The sequence below is a fragment of the Eubalaena glacialis genome, chromosome 6, assembly GCF_028564815.1.
Source record: "Eubalaena glacialis isolate mEubGla1 chromosome 6, mEubGla1.1.hap2.+ XY, whole genome shotgun sequence".
NCBI classification, from domain to species: domain Eukaryota; kingdom Metazoa; phylum Chordata; class Mammalia; order Artiodactyla; family Balaenidae; genus Eubalaena; species Eubalaena glacialis.
Genome location: NC_083721.1, coordinates 547,714 through 564,898, shown reverse-complemented (window position 1 = coordinate 564,898; position 17,185 = coordinate 547,714). Strand labels below are relative to the sequence as shown.

The following is a 17,185-nucleotide window of genomic DNA, read 5'->3' as shown; positions in this document are numbered from 1 at the left end:
GTCACCAGCACCTCCCCAGGGACTCCCGGCCCTCTGCTGCTCCTCACCGTCTCCTGCCCTGCGAGGAGCTGGCCTGGCCACCCTCACCTTGGCAGGTCCCCGCCCATCAGGCAGCGCGGCCTTCATCCCTCCATGTGACGGGCTCTTTCCCGCAGGACCCCAGGTGCTCTGGGACCCTGTGTCACCTTGGGCTGCGCCCCCATTTCCCCCCACCTGCCTCCCCACACTGGTACCTCACGGGGTCCCCGTCCCAGCCGCTCAGCTCAGCCCACCCACTGATCCCCTGCATGCACCCTACAGGCACCGGTGTGTCCTCACTTTACTGGAGGCTCCAGGTGACGGAAGGTGACACCACGAACCCCAGACACACCTGCCCCCCACACCCTCCCCTCTCTGGGCCCCATGGGATGTGTCTGGAGTGGCCTCAGGGGGAAGCGGAGTCCAGTGAGGTTCCCCGCCCGGCCGTCACTCCTGCCGGGCCTCCAGCTGGTCCAGCACCAGTGCCGCCTGGGTCTTGGCTTCCTGCAGGAGGCCGGAGATGCGCTGGCGGACCTGACAGACACAGGGGCCCCGTCACCACCCCGAGCCTGCCACCGACCCCACTGGCCCCGCCTCCCCACCACCTCCCTGGGCTGTCCACTCTGGGTGACCCCAAGCCCCTGACCTAGGGGCCCCCAGCTCCTCATGGGCCTCTTGGTGGTGACGGGAGGGGCCCCTCTGTCTTTCCTGAGATTTGGGGCCAGCCAGCCCCCACCCTCCCGGTCTCCCCACTTTAGCCATGACTGCCAAGGGCAGGGCTGTGTCCTTGAGGCCCTAAGGGCCAGAGCTCAAGCAGCCCGTCCATTATCTCAATGCCCCCATGGTGGACAGGGCCTTCCCTGATGGCCAAGCCCAGCCTGGCTGGAGAGGCAGGTGGGGACGGGCTGACCCTCGAAAAGGCCGTGGCGCTCCCATTCCGAGCCGCGAAATCACTTTTTAAAGATTGTCACAAAATCACAGAGACACATGGGCAGTGGCCGGGGCTGGGAATGGGGGTGACTGTGGGGCATCCTTTGGAGTGATGAGAATGGTCCAGATCTTGATAGCGGTGGTAGTCTCGCAACCGCGTAAGTGTGCCTAACGCCACTGAATTGTATCATCTAACACAGTGAGCTGCGTGTTTCGTGAATTTTCCGCCAATAAACAGTAACAGTGAAATTATCACAAATGCTGAGGTGGGGTCATTACTTAGGCTGGAGACTGTTCTTTGAGACCCTGTGCTGCCAGTGCTACAGCCCAGCGCACCTGGGAGAGACCCCAGCCCTGGCCAGAGCCCCCTGGGAGGGAGCTAGGGGGTGCCGGCGGGCCCCCAGGCCACCTGCCTCCACAGAGACGCTGCAAGACGGCCCCGGCTGTCCCCGATGCCTGCGTTCTGCGGGCCAGGCCTCGTCCACCTGCAGGAGCTGGAGGAACTTCTCATCTGATGGGCACTTCCCTCCCCGAGGGCCTGCTGGCCAGGTGCCCTGGGCCCCCAGCCCACGGGGCTCTCCGCCACACCCCCACCTCCCTCACTGCCCAGGCCCTCAGGGACCCTCTGGGAGCCACGGCCCGAGGGCAACCTCCAGTCCCCTCGGTGGGCCCGGCCCGCACCCCTGCCCACCTGGTCCTTAAACGCGTCATCGGTGACATCCTTCAGGTTGATGAGCACATTGAAATACGCACCAAACACACCCGTCTCCAGGGCCTTCACTGCCACCTGCAACCGCCAAGGGGCAGGGCCGGCGTCGGTACCGGGGGGCAGCAGGGCCTAGCCCTGCCCACTCCTCAGCCCAGCAACAGGGCCTGGGGGCCTCACGCCTCAGCCGTGAAGACGGCAAACTGACCAGCCCAAGGGCTCCCTCCCGGTGGCAGGGCCGGCCCTCTCCCCACAGAGACAAGCAGCTCGGCCCGGCCCCTCCAGAGACAGATAACGACCAGCCCGAGGAGACGAGGCTCCTCTCCTCGGGACGGGCTGCGGACACGCAGAGCCGGCCCTGCTGTTCCTGGTGCCCGAGCCTCCACCCACGGGCTGCAGATGGGGGGCCTGTGTACGTCTGCAAGCCCCTGGGTTTTCTGGAAGAGGGGCGGTGGGAAGGAGGGAAGGGACGGGGTCTGGGGGATGGTTAGGGGTGGCCTCTGGAGACACACTCGAGCTTCTGCTTCTCTCTGCCGCGTGACCTTGAACAAGACCTTAATGGGTGATGGAGCCGGCCCTGCGGGCTGAGACTGACCGAAACGCCCCGTGAGCACTTGTGCCTGCCCGGCTTGGTGAAGAGCTGTGATGCCCAGTGACCCTCCGCACGTCGCCCCTGCAGCGGGGCTCCACCGCGTACCTGCAGGTCCGACCGGCAGGCCAGGTTCACGCACAGGGCCAGCTCCTGCAGCGCCGGCCACAGCGAGGTCACCATCTCCGCCAGCGCCAGGGGCACGGCCACCGCCCGCTTCAGCCCCTCCTGCAGGGCAGCCGCGCGTCTGGAAGCAAGAGGGTCAGTGGTTAGAGCCCAGGGCGCCCGGGCACCGCTGGACCCACCTGATGGCTCCGCTCTGAGCAGACAGAACCAGGGTGGGGACAGCAGGGAAACTGTTCTCCAATCACGACACACCCCAGAGGGGGACTGACTGGCGCCCGGGCCTTCTGAGGAGTCCGGATGTCCGCAGCCACCGCTGCACTCACCTGTCCTTGTCCTCAGGTGTGTTCTTGGGCAGCTTCGTTGCTTTCTGCCGGAGCAAACACAGAAACGTGCGGCTGACTGGCTGTGATGAGGGGACACGGAGCCTGGGGGAGGGAGGGGCTTCATGCAGGGCCCACACCACCCCCGAGGTCGGTTCTGTGGATTAGAGCCCTGGGCCCCCGACAGAGGAGGGCAGGCGACCCGGCGCAAGGCCCCATGTTGTCAGTGCTGGAGGCTGGAGAGGAGGGTGGAGGGGAGCGGGTTCCCGAGCCCCAGGCCTCCCAGCCTCCAGGCGAGGCAACCACACAACCCCCGAAGTCCAGGTGTAATGGTTCAGGCCGTGTTCCTGCATCCCCGAGGGGCCACACAAGCCAGGCCTCCTCTGAGGAGCCATCACCCCATGTGTCGCTCTCCTCGCCGCTGCCAGGCAGGCCTCCCCGGTCCCGCACCCCGTGCTGTGAGCACCCGTCCAGGCTCGCTCGCTCACACCAGCGCCCGAGGCCTGCCCACGTGCCGGGTCCAAGGGCGTAGCTGGTGGGGAACGTGCCCTGCTGGTTTTGTAGGTTTCGCCAAATCTCCGCCCAAAAGCCGTTAACAGTCAGCTGGTCCATCAACCCTGCACAAGCGTAAAGGATCCCTGGACTCGACCTGAACCAGATTTGATCAGCATCCTGACCCGACCAGAACCAGATCCTGTGACCATCCTGACCCGACCTGAACCGGGTTCTGTCACCATCCTGACGTCTCCTAGCCTCCCCGGGCGCCCCTCTGGCCGCCTGTCTCCGGTGACACGTTTCTCTTTTCCATGTGGACCCACAGCAACGCCTCACGAACACGGGAACCTGCTGACTCCGCTGCAGACCCAGGTCGGGGAGCAGGGGCACGGGGGTCTCCACTGCGCAGAACTTTGCTGATTTTAGTCAAGTCTGACTTTCACGTGGCCACCTCTGTGTCTGGCTGAGGAGGGCTGCCCACCACAGTTTGATGTATTTTCTGATTCACTGTGAGGTTTGTTTGGTGGGGAGGGAGGTACACAGCTAGCTTCCGACTCCACCTAGAGATTGCTCATGTATTCCATGGAAGATAAGGATGTTTTCTTATTTTTGTTCAAAAGTCTGTCTTCTTGTTGCTCAGTGGGGACATAGACCAGTGCAGTATCTACCACACTCACACGTGTGTGTGTGTGTGATTGTTGGTCGGGTGTGTCTTCAGTCTAACCATTCTATTTTAGGTTTTCTCTAAACCACACCTCTTTGCTGACTATTTTTCTTTTTCTTTCCTGCCTTTTGATTAGATTTTCATTTTTCTACTGCCCCCCTCCAGTTGTTTTATATTTGTCTTATTTCTAATGTCTAGTGGTCAGAATTTTTAATATTTGTTTTTATTACGTATGATTATTTATATGCACGCTGATGCTTCTACCCGAGCCCCTCTCAGCATCTGAAGTTCTTCAGACCACAGATGGCTAGAGGTACCCTGAGAGAAGTTCAATAATTCTGGCCTGGGGAGGCCATTTAAACTAGGACACAACACCAAGGAAAGAGCAAAAGAAAGACTGAATATTCAACGACATAAAAACACAAGGCTCGTATGGTCAGAAACCAGTACAAGCAAAGTTGAAAGTCAAACAAGCTGAGACTCCCTGGCTTATGAAAAGTCCTAATCAGCACTAAGCAAAACAGAGAAGAAAAGGACACCTCACTTTCCTGAAAAGGAAAGAAAACCGCTGCAAAAAGTATGAAAACGCTCCTCCCCCTGCCCCACCCACATGAGACGCTTGCACCAGGGCAGCAACAAGAGATGCACGTGACCACCAGGTCCAATGGCCGCGGCGTCGGGGTAAACAGCGGGAGGACCACTCCAGGGCTCGATCCACACAACCTCTGCAAGGGCCACTGGGCAGCATCCTTCAAGTGGGAAACACACCCACCCTGGAGGGAAAGCCCTTCCCCGAGTCGCTCCTACAGCCCGTCCACCGAGTGCCCAGTGACGGAGGCCAGCTGTCCACACAGCCTGTCCCAGGTGCCGACTGGACCTGGTCAGAATCCCCAACGGGGCTGGTCCAAGGCCTCCACTCCAGGCGTCCCCAGAACCCCGGGCCACTGAGCCGGGGGTGTCCCTGCTCCAGGAGGACGTCAGGTGAAAGACGCAAGCTGCAACTGGACATCTGCCTGCCACCATTTGTGTAAGAAAAGAAGAGAAAGGGGAACCCAGTTCTGCCCAAATGCACACAAACATCTCAGGGAGACGTACGCACTGGGGCTGCACCTGCTTGGGCGGGGGGACGGGGTGGACGGGGGGCAGCTCACCAGCTGCCCTCTGCCCCTGTGAACTCTGAACCCCTGAGGCTTTCACCTATTTTAAAAAGCAAATAAACAAAATTAAAACGTAAAAGCGCATAGGGGAAAGGTGATCAGTCTCTGTACCCCGCCCCCAGGGACCCAGCTTCTGTCACAGGGTCACCTCCTCCCGCAATGCGACGTCCTAGACTGTCCCCGTGCGGATGTGGCACTCACGTCGGGGCGCCCAGCCCAGCAGCCCCCGAGGTCGCCTCCCGAGGTCGCCTGGCCCAGGTCCTCCTGCCCCGTCCCCCCCCACCCCCGAGGTGGCTCTGGATGCCTGTTATCTGTTGGGAGCTCATTCCTTCCCAGGCGTGTCTTCCTACCCCCGTGGGGTCCGAGCGCCCTCACTCCCGCCTCTCCTGGGTCCTCTCTGCTGGATCTGCCCTCAGACACGCCTGGGGCTTCTTGACCTTCCTGCAAGTTCCCCATCCCCCGCCCGGTCTGATGGACGTCCCTCCTGCGCTGCCCCCTGGATGGGCACTCCCTGGAGGCAGCCGCCCACGTCCTGTGCTGCTGAAGGTGCCCGGCTCCCCGGGGGCCCTTTGTGTCTCGTGGCTGAACGTCTTCTCTGATCTCTGAGACCATGACCCACAGCGTTTCTTCTGTGAATATTCCTGTTCCCGCCCTTCCCGGGATGGGAGCTCTTCCTTGGGGACCTTGCTTTTCCTCCGGCATCTGCAGATCTGGGTGTCGCCCATCAGCGGGACTCAGGGACGTGGGCAGGGGGACGCTGAGCCTGGCTGACCCTCAGAACAGGTGCCCTTCTCGGCCCTCCCCCAGCCTGCAGAGACCCCGACCTGGAGTCACGCCTGCACCACACCCACCGGGCTTGGCCCTGCACGAGCGGGGGAGGGGGGCCCAAGACGGGCCAGACCACTGTCTCCTCCCTCCAGCCCCCGGGGTCTACAGACACCTGTGCTCGTGGCAGCCCCTCTCCCTCTCCCTGTGACCCTGACCCACTTTTCTCTCCTCCGGACCCCGTACTGCCCACCGACCCCACTCTCCCTCGGGGCTGCCTCTGCGGGGCTGGTGGTGGAGGCCCGCCTGCACGCTCACCAGGTAGGCCTCGAAGGCCCGGGCGTCGGCGTCCACCATCGTGGTCAGCTCAGCCCAGGCCGCATGGAAGGGCGGGATCAGGCGCCGCACGGTCGCGTCCAGGTGTTCGAACTGGCGCCGCCCGTAGGTCATCAGGCCGGCCATGGAGGCCAGCGCGGCGCCCTGGGGAGAGTGCCCTGTGCGTGGGACCGGCCCCAGGCCGGGCGACGCCCCCAACCCCGGCCGTCCACCCCGCATCCTCGCCCCGGCTCCACTCACCATGGCTGCACTGGCTGCGGCCACGGAACCGCCCCCTGGGGCTGCCGAGCGGGCGCCCACCTCACGGACGAAGGTGCGCAGGGGCTGGTCGACCAGGCTGTGCTCTGGGCCGGCCTCGGGGACCAGGTACCTGCAGGGGTGGGGCAGCTGGGAGTGAGGGTCTGCGCCGGGCAGGGGCGGGGACAGGGAGGGGGCGGACAGGGTCCCGGGTCGTTGCAGCCAGGCCATAAGGGTGGGGTTGTCCAGGCCGGGAGCCCCTGACTCGCACCAGTGCCGGGGGTGGGCTGGGATGTGGGCCCAATATGCAGAGTGGCTGCCCCGGGGAGGGGCTGTGACCAGCCAGGAGCTGCGTGAGGACAGAGTGGGACCTTGTCGGGGCCCCACTGGGCCCCCCAGCAAGCTCCCAGCCCCACGCCTGGTGACAGAGCAGAGCTCTGGAGGACTGAGGGGGTCTCCACGCAGGGGCGGGGGTCGGGGGCTGCTCACTCGATGATCCGCTCCTTGGGGTTGAAGGGGGACAGGGAATCCAGGCCCAGCCGGTTCACCACCTGGAAGAGGGGCCGGTGACTGGAGTCCCCTTGATCGCAGGTCCCACCCCTGCCGCCCACGGGGCGCCCTGCCCTGGTCGGGAGCCTGCAGGGGCACAGCTGCCGCACCCCATGCCCGCCAGCAGCCCTGCCGACTGAAGGCCTCGCCCAGAGCAGGCGCCCTGCCTGGCCTCCGGACACACCACCCACCCACCATGCTGCTCCAGGGAGACCAAGGCCCGTGGTGACCCCATCCTGCGCGCACAAGAGCCTGCGCTGGAAAGGGGCCAAGAAAACTGCCTCTTTGGACAGGATTCCAACTCCTCGGGTGTCAGGGTCTCTCTGGTTCTTAAAGGCCGGGAGCTGCCTGATCTGCCCAAATGTGAGACTTGATATGTGAGGAAAAGTGAATTTTATCCAAATTCAAAATTAAATTGGAAATATCCCCATTTTGGAGTAGAATTCTTTCCACCAAAAAACACTCAGGACACTTTATGATGCTCGATGCCGTCAGCACAGTCCCAGCCCCTCTGAGCCACACAGGTGACATGTTCCACACAAAATAGAAAGTGACAAGTGCAGCTTGAGGGAAACGAAGCAGCAGGTCCCAGGGGACGGTCATGAGGTCTCCCTGAGGACGCGGAAATGGGGCAGAGAGTGCCCGAGAGCTGGCGGTAGAGCCAGCAAGCCGCCCGCCTGCCGCAGAAAACCTCAGAATGAGGAACAGACTGTCAGAATGGAATTCAGCTCCCGGCAAAGCCGGCAGAACTAAAGGAAGCCATTCACAGCCAGAAGCGACCAGAAATGCCCGGAAAGACCTCCTCTCCCAGAAGCTGGGTCCACCCTGGAGACATCTGAGACCTCTCACGAGCAGGGGAGGTCTCGAGCCCTCAAGAGCTGGGTCAGACGGGAGACCCTTGAAAGAGGACATCTCCAAGGATGAATTTGGGAAAACCGCCCATCACAGGAAATATTGGGATACTTCCCAGTCTAGGCCTTCCGTTTGGTGAAGCACGAAAAAAATCTTTCCTGGGAATTCTAACCTGACGGGGAGGTGGGCCACCGTTCACACAGAATTCTCTTCCTGTGTGGCTCCAAAGCTCCAAGCAAAAGGCTCATCTAAAGTGGTCCAAGCATCTAACAGAGGCAAACACAAACTAAACCAGGTGACCAAGAATTACCACAGACGAAACTCTAAAGAACAGGCACTCACAATCAAACATCACAAAGCACATGAAAAAGCGTCACCATGAGAATCAGCAGACACAACAGTTTGCAAAATCAGACCTTCAAAGACTGCAGACCTCAGAACTTGCAGTTAAAAAGTATAAAATAATATGTTTTAAAAGACAGTAGAGAGCATCAAACACACTAATAAGGAATAAATAAATGTGGGAGAGGTGAAAGCTTCTTACAGAAAAAGGATGACGTTAGAAAATTCTCCATGCTCCTAATACTTGTGGCTGGAATTTTAAGAGAACAGGTCATTTACACATTCTTAAACTACCACCCCAGGGAGTTCTTATTAACAACAAAAGGAAAACAGAAACACTGCAGTGATAACCCTGGGTCGGGGATACCAGCTTGACCAGAGGACCCAGGTAACGCCCTGAGGGGGACACTCCGTCACTTCTGTGCTGCTCCTGCCAGAAACGCACAAGCACACCCAGCCCTGAGACAGGTCAGACCAGCACCCAGCGAGCGGCGCTTCACAAAGCCACCAGCCGGTGCTCCACAGCCCGTCACGGTCAAGGAAAGACGGGGAGAACTGGGGACCTGATCCAGATTAAAGGCCATAAAAGACAAGCCACCCGAACCCACTGCTGGTCTGGGGCAGACCATGGAGTGAGGGGACACTGATGCGATTTGACTACGGTCTGCAGATTAGATACCAGGTTGTACCGTGCTGGATTTCCTGGTTTTGATCATTGCACTGTGATGGGTAAGAGAACTTCCTTGATCTTAAGAATTACACCCTGAATAAACAAGGGGTAAAGGGCACAGTGTCTTCAATCTACTTTAAAATGGTCCAGAAAAAAATATGATTATGCGTGGAATACAGAAGAAGAGTGATACAGCGGATGGGGCAAAATGCAACAATAGGTGAATCTGGAGAGTATAAAAGAGTTCCTGGTACTGTTCTTGCACCTCTTCTGTGAGTAGGAAATTACATCAAAATAAAAAGTTACACAAAACTTTGTAACCGCTGGAAAGAGAATAGACCCAGCCATAAACTGCATCAGTGATTGCGAAGTGAAGCCTGAGAAAACCACAGTGAATACGGGGGAAAGAAAGTACAAAAAAGACAGAATATGTGGAAGAAAATGCTACCGCGGTGTAACGGGTGTCGGTAAAGTGAAAGGACCAAAAACTGGATCAAAAATACAATAGAAGAAAATATTCCTGAAGCTAAACAAGAATGAACCTGTGAATCACAAGAAACCCTGTTCCAGAGAAAAAAATGATGCAGAATAATCCACAGCAAGACTCTTATGGCAGAGTCATTGAATTTCAAGGATAAAGATGGAATTCTTCAAGCATCCAGGAGAAAGAACCGGTCACCAGGGGTGGGGAGATAACCAGATGGCCTTAGACCTCCCCACGGGGACATTTATTCCAAAAGGTGGTAAAGATGTGTTTGCAACATTCTCAGGAAAAGACATGTGACTTGAGGTTTTGGTTGTCCTACTGTTTTGCAAGCATAAAGTCACAGAAAGACATTCCCAAACATGCCAGAACCCACAGAATAAAGCCCCTATGAGCCTTTCTTTAAAAATCTGCTTGTTTGTGAAATCCAGCCAGACAGATGGGAAAGGACAGAGATGCATAGTGACCTCACTCGTGTATAGAACCAAGATTAAATATCTGTGGATATTTAATATGTGTGGATATGGTTAGAGAAGGTAAATGTTATACAGCTGACAATGTAAAAATAACAACAAAGCAATTTAAATCTGGAACAGAGATGACCACTCACACAAGTGCATTAATTTTTTTGTCTCTCTTCACCAAGAGTCAACAGACATTGTCTAACATTGATAAAGAGCTAAAGGATTAAATACATTATTTAAACTTAAAAAGTTAAACACCTAGAACTAATAAATGAATTCAGCAAGGTAGCAGGATACAAAGTCAACACACAAAGGTCAGTGCATTTCTAAATACTAACGGTGAAGAATCCGAAAAAGAAATTACAAAAACAATTCCGTTTTCAATAGCATAAAATACTTAGGAATTAATTAACTTAACCAAGGAGGTGAAAGACTACAATGAAAACTACAAAACATGATGAAAGAAGGCAAGGACAAGTGAAGGGGAACACAGCCCACGTCCAGGGCTGGAAGGACGGTGCTGTAAGACAGCACCACCGCCCAAAGTGGCCTGCGGAGTCGGTGCAAGCCCCGTCACAGTCCTGACAACGTCTTTTGCAGAAATAGGAAACCCCATCCTGGACACTGGTGACAGCTGCACAGCTTTATACACATACACCAGTGGCCAGTACACTTAAAAATGGTTAAGATGACAAATTTTATGTCATGTCTATTTTACCATAATTTAAACAACTGAAAAAATATTTAAGCACCAAAATAACCAGCTCCCTAAAAAGTAGCACAAGTCTAAAAAATGAGGAAATAGAGAAGGAAGAAAAGACAGCAGTAAATGCTGTGTAGTTACTTTCGCATTCATTTTCTGTGTCTAATGTTACGGGAATGTAGATTATTTTCTTAAAGTGTATATTATGCTTTCAGATGATTATTTCTTCAAAGCTACACAATTGAGTATAAGTTCTGTCGGTTTCTGCCAGCCAGCAAAAGGCAGACCTCCCTCTACCGCACTTCACAGATAGTACGTTTTTGACAAATTGAAGGTTTGTGGCAACCCTGCTTCAAGCAAGTCTATTGGCACCATTTTTCCAACAGCATTTGCTCACTTTGTGTCTCTGTGTCACATTTTGGTAATTCTTGCAGTACTTCAAATCCTCCACCGGCACAAAGATCACGACTCTCTGTAAGCTCAGATGATGGTTAGCATTTTTTAGCAATAAAGTACTTTTAAAGTAAGTATGTACACAGCTTTTTTAGACATAATAGTATTGCACACTTAATAGACTACAGTCTAGTGTAAACATAACTTTTATACACACTAGGAAACCAAAAAAATCGTGTGAGTTGCTTTATTGCGATATTCGCTTTATTGCAGTGGCCTAGAACCAAAGCTATGCTATCTCCAAGGTGCCTGTATTGACAAAAATTAAGTCAAACTGATACATTTGGATAAAGTTTTTAAATTAATAAATCAAAAATAGAGATAAATATATTGTTATAAAGTAATTACCAGAATTCCTAAAAATAGACTCCTCCATGCAGCCCAAAGGAAACCACACACTCTCATGACTAAAACTAGGACAAAAGTAAGTCCAGACATACCTGCTAAATTAGCAGATACAAAAGGATAAACCCAACTACCAAAAGACAAAAGCTTTCAGAGAGGGCTTCCCTGGTGGCACAGTGGTGAAGAATCTGCCTGCCGATGCAGGGGACACGGGTCCGAGCCCTGGTCCAGAAGGATCCCACATGCCGCGGAGCAACTAAGCCCGTGCGCCACAGCTACTGAGCCTGCACTCTAGAGCCCCTGAGCCACAACTACTGAAGCCACCGCAATGAGAAGCCCACGCACCGCAACAAAGAGTAGCCCCCGCTCGACACAACTAGAGAAAGCCCGCGCGCAGCAACGAAGACCCAATGCAGCCAAAAATAAATAAATTAATTTAAAAAAATAAATTAAAAAAAAACTTTCAGAGAAATCCAATCACGCGTTCATTGTAAGAAACGCCCTCAAGACAAAATGACTCAGAGGCCAGAGCAACAGGACTGAGAAGGACGGCCACCCCCAGAGCAGGCGGTAGGACCTGGGACCAAAAGAACAACTTTGTGAATAACCCATGGACACTAGATTCACGCACCCAAATCCCAACAGGCAGGGAGCGGACGAGGGGCAGGTCCTTCCATCCGCGGGATGCGGCTCCAGGACCGGCACCAGGCCCGTCCTCTCTGCTGAAGTTTCACAAGACTGAACACATTTTAGGTCACAGAGAAAACCTCAACAGTGTCCCCCAAGTGAAAACAGTGTGATCTCAACTTCCAGGCACAGACAATAAAACAAAGAAGGAGGAGGAGGGGCCTGGCCCCGCAGACAGCGCCCCAGGCCTGGGGTGCAGGTGCCCGGAGCCCCCGACCTGCTCCCTCTCCCTGACACACACCCCTAGCCCCACCCACCAGCCGGAGCCGCTGCCCCTCCTCCAGGACGAAGAGGTTCTCCTTCTCGCAGTAGAAGGCGGCCACGTCCAGCAGGGCCTTCAGAGGCACCAGGCCCACCAGCTGCGAGCCCACCACCGGGAGGCTCAGCCCCTGCAGAGGTCAGAGGTCGGAGGTTGGGGAGTCAGCGCCCAGGGGGCTGGGCTTGAGAACGGGGGGAGGGGGCCCACCCTGCTCACCTGGGCTTCTCTGCAGGTCTCCTCGTAGACCGTGTGCAGCCCTGTGACCTCAAAGTCCAGGAGGTTCATAGACACCTGAGCCAGGTTCTTCTCATCCAGGTACCAGCCGATGCCCTGCACCTTTCTCAGGCGTCCTGGCTGTCAAGGACAAGGCTTGCCCAGCCCGGCCCGGCCCAGCCTCTCCCGCGCCCCGCACTGAGAGCCCCTTGCCCCTGCATCCCCCAGCCAGCCCGAGGGCTCCCTCCCACCCAAGACACCCGGACGAGGGGGGCCGTGGCCCGAAGACTGTGCGGTGCGGCCGGGCAGCCGGCCTCAGGCGGGTCTGCGCCTCACTCTCCCGTTCTCACTGGAGCCGGGAAAGGGCCCGCCCACCACGGGAAACCAAGGCCCCAAGGGGTCAGTGCCACGGTGCCCGCCCCGCACAAGCCACAGGCTCAGACCAGGCCCTGCGGCCCGGGCATCCCCGCCCACAGCCCTGTCCTGGGCGCGGGGCCCTGCCTCCCACCCCTTCCACCCCTTGCCCCAGAGGCCAGCTCCTGGCCCTCACTCCCTGGGGCGACTCAGTCTACCTTTCGGGGTTAGGTAGACCTTGACTTCAGCAGAGCACAGAGAAGGATTGGGGAGTTGCTGTGTTTCTGTATTGTGCTTGCAGACAACTGAGTGTTCGGCACGGAAGCTGGGCTCCCAGGGCCTCAGCTGCCTGGAAGGCCCAGGTCTCTGGGAGTGGGGCCTGACAAGTGGGCAGGGCCTCCTCCACTGGGTGTCTCTGTGTCTGTGTCCAACTCGAACTTTCTGCAGGAGCGATGCTCACACTAGGTGACACCTATGATGGCAGACTTGGTGGATCAGGGCACCTGGGGGTACCTGGAAGTACCTGAGGCATCTGGAGGTACATGGGGGCACCTAGGGGTACCTGGGGTGCAGAAGCGGCTGTTTTCCTATCAGTGTGGAAATGATGCAGTATTTTAACCACAGCTGCAGCCCTGCAACTTCCATGGAAAATGTCCTTAAAGACCTGCTCCCCAACTTCAAACCCTGGAACCCCGACCCTGCCGGTCCCACGTGGCGTGGACACCGAGGTGGGCTGGTCAGCAGGTCCACACACAGTGCATAGCCTTGGCCCTCTCCGGCGGCACCCCGGGATGCCCTCACCCGGTCCTTCCCGCGGCCCTGCTCCCGGAGGTCGAGGGCGATGCGGTGCGCCTGCTCCCTGGTGCTGAGCAGGTTGACGTTGAACGCGATGAGGAACTTCCGCGCCCCCGTGACAGTGGCCCCCCAGCTGGGGACGAAGGAGCTGGGGCCGAAGTCGGGCGCCCACTCAGCCTGCTTGAGCTGGGGGGAGACCAGTGGGTGAGGGAAGGGGGGAGGAGGGCCCACCCTGCGGGGCCCACCCCCAGACCACCCACTGGTAGGGGACACCGCACCTTCTCAGGCAGGGCCTCGTACTCCCCGGCCCGGATGGCCGGCAGAGACTGGCGGCTGGCCGTCCGTGCTGCCTCGCCGTAGAGGTACACTGCAAGGGGCCTGGCCGGTCAGGCCCTCGGCCGGCGGGCGCTGCAGGACCCCCATTCCCGCAGCTCCGTCTTGCTGGCAGCGCCCCCGTCTCTGAGCCCCGTCAGATGGGTGTGGGTGGTCGCTGATGGGCACTCTGTATGGGCCAGGACCCCTCCTCTGCCCACCCCCGCTGCCCCTGCACAGATGCCCCAGAAAAAAGCCATTGCCCACCCACAAGAGGGGCTGGAAGGATATTCGTGTTTCTCTCCAAAGTGCATTTTCGTTGAACGATCAACACACCCGCAAATTAAGGAACGAGGAGGAGAGAAAGCAAAACTCACCACCAGCTCTGACACCTGCACAGGGCAGGTGACACCCGTCCCCCAGCCCGTCCATCAGCCACATAGCAGGGGGCTGGACCTGTGCCCGGGCTCACAGGTCCGCCTGCTGCCCTGTGCTGGGCTTTTCCTTGATTTGGTTAATTCCCCAAAGAGACTGTTTAGGGCTCCCCATCCATCCTGCTCAAGTCCTTTACAGAGCGGCTACTCGGTCCCACTGCCTCCCTGACAGCTGGGACCCTGTCCCTGTGGTTTGTCCCATTGCAGGAGAAGCAGGACATTCCTGCCTGTCAAAAACCTGCATGGTAGTGTTTTTGGGTTTTTTTCTTAAAATACGTTTTTAAGGATGCAAGAGCAGAGAACCTCAAGGGATGGCTGCTGTTGCTGCTGACGGGAACTGAAGTAAAGTGAGGAGGGGCCGGCTGGGGGAGCCCCTGGGATAGGCCCCCCCCTTCCCCAGGCACGCACCTGGCACGCCCAGCTCCTCTGCCAGCCGCTGGCCAAAGGCCTGAGCACAGAGCACGCATTCGTCCATGGTGACGCCCCTCACTGGGATGAAGGGGCACACGTCCAGGGCACCCATCCGAGGGTGCTCCCCTGCACAGAGATGGGGGCTGAGGAAGCGGAGGCCCAGGTGCGGAGCTCGGGGCGGACCCTGCCCTCCAGGCCCCTGCACACGCACACCCGCACTGACCACAGGGCCCCGGGAGAAGCAGCCCCCGATTTCTGCGGCATCTCAGGGGTAAACCCCTCCCTCTCCTAAGAGCCGAGAGGGTAACTCCGAGCCCTCAGGGAGGGGCGCCTTCACCCGGCTGCCTTACAGAGGGTCCTTCTCAGAACCCAAGTCCCGCTGCGGGTCAGATGGCGGCCCCCGCGCCCCCCTCCCCCAAGGCGGTTCCTCTGAGATAAGCCTCCATCTCTCTTCACCAGTTGGGATCTCGTGTGAATTCCCTCCCCCGCTGTGGGCGTCCAGAGACCCTGCCCTTTTGACCAGCTCCCCATGTGTCCACCGACCTTTGACCCTGCAGCCCAAAGAATGTGTTTGGTTTGTGGGCTGTTGACAGATCGGGCTGTGTCCCCCACCCCCGCCCAGGGCCTGCACAGAGTGCGATCACCTCTCTACCAGCCACTCTAGGGCCTCCTGAAACGTGGACGGGGTCCAAGGAGCATCCAGCCAGCCCCATGGCCCCATGCCCTTGTTGAGTCCTGCGGGCGAGGCCGGCCCCGCGCACTCGGGCCCTCACCTCTGTGCCTGCCCATGTCGATGAGCCGGTGGGCGGCCCGGGCGGCGTTGAGGGCCCCCTCCACCACGTCCTCGGGGCGCCCCACGAAGGTGTAGACGGTGCGGTTGGTGGAGGGGCCAGCGTCCACGTCCAGCAGCACGCAGCCCGGGGTCTGCACCACCGCTCGGGAGATGGCGTCGATCACCTGGGGACAAAGCCAGGCCTGCGCCTCGATCTCCCCACACGGAAGAGGGAGCGGGAGCTGCAGGGGCCATGCCCGCCCTGCCCCCATTCAGACACGACGTGGGGCGAGGACCTGGGCATAGGGGGGCAGGCGCCCGGGCAGCACCCTCCGGAAGAAACCGATGCAGGAAGCAGAACCTGGGCGCAGGGGCTCTCAGGGCCCCGAGAAGGTGACCCACAGGCCAAGGTCACAGAGGGTCAGGGCCCCGGCCCCCAGGCCACCTGTGTCTGGGGGGGGGAGGGGGAGCGTGAAGGGCCCAGAACCTTCCGAGGCAGCAGGAAGGCCTGCCCAGCTCTCTGTGCCTCAGTTTCCTGCAGGTCACGTGGGGATGAGAGCGCCGCCCGCCTCACAAGGTGGGGAAGGGAGACGGGGTACGCCCCGGGGACCCTGAAATGGCCCTGGGGGTCGGGCTTCAGGGGCCCTGTTTTCACACGAGAGGCCAAGTGACCCGCCTAGACCCCAGGCCCAGACCTGGGCCAGGACCTGCCTGCCCGCCTGCTGCCCCCTTCCTCACCCTTTCCAGAGAAGATAATCCCCAAACCCCACACTGAGCCGCGTTCTCCTTGCCCTGAGCCCCCTGCACTGCCCCCCGCCACCCCCAGGTGCCTCACCTCCTGGTTCTTCCCCTCCGAGAAGTTGGGGACACATTCTACCAGCTGGGACATGGTCCAGGCCCTACTCCAGACGCTCCTCTCACCAGCAGAGGTGGGAAGGGGGCCAGCGGGGCCTTTATGCCCTCGGGCGGTGCCCCACCCCAGGGCCAGGCTTCTTATTAACTGAGTAGATGGGGGAGGGGCAGAGCCAGGACCCCGAGAGGCTGCCAGCGGAGGGGGAGGACTGAGGCCTCCACCCACGTGTGCGTGGGCTCCGCCGAAGGAAGTGCCTGTGACCCGGACCCTCGGGGGAAAGTCCTCAGCAGGCGGCGGCCTCAGGTCAGCCCAGGCTTGAGGCCCAGCTGGGTCCAGGGTCCCCTGGTGACCCTCTGGGTGACCGTCCAATGACCCTCCACACCTTTTGTTTCTTGGCAGAATAGCCAAGCCTCAGGGCTGCAGGGGGATGAGCGGGACCGGGTGTGAGGCCCCGGCACTGGCCCTGGCTCTCAGCAGGGGTCAGCGCACCTGGTCGGGCAGGAGGAGGGGCAGAGGGTGAGTGTGTGTAGGTGCGTGTCACTGCCGGAGGGGCGGGCAGGTGAGGCCCAGCTCTCCCGGCTGCTGGCTGTGCTCCCTGAGGCCGGAGGGTCCCCACAAGGGCGACACACCCCACGTCAGCAGCACAGGGCCCTGAGCCCAGAGAGCCAGCTCGAGTCAACGCCGTCTTGAAGTCCTTCATGATTTTTGAACAGGGGGATGTTTCCATTCTGCAAAGGCCCACCGATCACATGGTCATCCTGGCAGCACACGGACCCCCACAGACCCCTCCCCCCCAAGAGCAGACTGCACCCATCCATGGTCCTCCCGGAAGCGGGCACCCCACGCGGCCTTTGTGGGGTCAGCGTCTGCAGCTGTTTCACCCCTCGCAG

General features: G+C 58.7%; 1 protein-coding gene across 4 annotated transcripts; it reads right to left on the bottom strand.

The window, feature by feature from the left end:
• Positions 1-315: 315 nt before the first annotated feature.
• Positions 316-16,358, bottom strand: FTCD (formimidoyltransferase cyclodeaminase). Of its 4 annotated transcripts, none has more exons than XM_061192805.1 (14): positions 16,278-16,358; positions 15,444-15,627; positions 14,668-14,796; positions 13,792-13,880; positions 13,520-13,699; positions 12,368-12,505; positions 12,150-12,281; positions 6,833-6,894; positions 6,347-6,476; positions 6,089-6,250; positions 2,693-2,736; positions 2,352-2,490; positions 1,630-1,735; positions 316-543 (listed from the first exon to the last, which is right to left on the bottom strand). In XM_061192805.1, exons 1-14 carry the CDS (start codon positions 16,329-16,331, stop codon positions 425-427), a joined length of 1,668 nt encoding a protein of 555 aa, XP_061048788.1. In that variant the 5' UTR covers positions 16,332-16,358; the 3' UTR covers positions 316-424. The 4 variants fall into 4 exon arrangements, with proteins under 4 accessions (XP_061048788.1, XP_061048785.1, XP_061048786.1 ...); XM_061192802.1 differs by having other exon boundaries at positions 316-552; positions 1,640-1,735; XM_061192803.1 differs by having other exon boundaries at positions 316-552; positions 1,640-1,735; positions 6,407-6,476.
• Positions 16,359-17,185: the final 827 nt, after the last annotated feature.

Excerpts from the sequence above, each read along its gene's own strand:
- FTCD (XM_061192805.1), bottom strand. The coding sequence starts at position 16,331 with ATGTCCCAGCTGGTAGAATGTGTCCCCAACTTCTCGGAGGGGAAGAAC. Across the intron at positions 12,282-12,367 it reads AGACCTGCAGAGAAGCCCAG|GGGCTGAGCCTCCCGGTGGT; the intron begins GTGAGCAGGGTG and ends TGACCTCTGCAG. Across the intron at positions 6,251-6,346 it reads CCGCAGCCAGTGCAGCCATG|GGCGCCGCGCTGGCCTCCAT; the intron begins GTGAGTGGAGCC and ends CACTCTCCCCAG.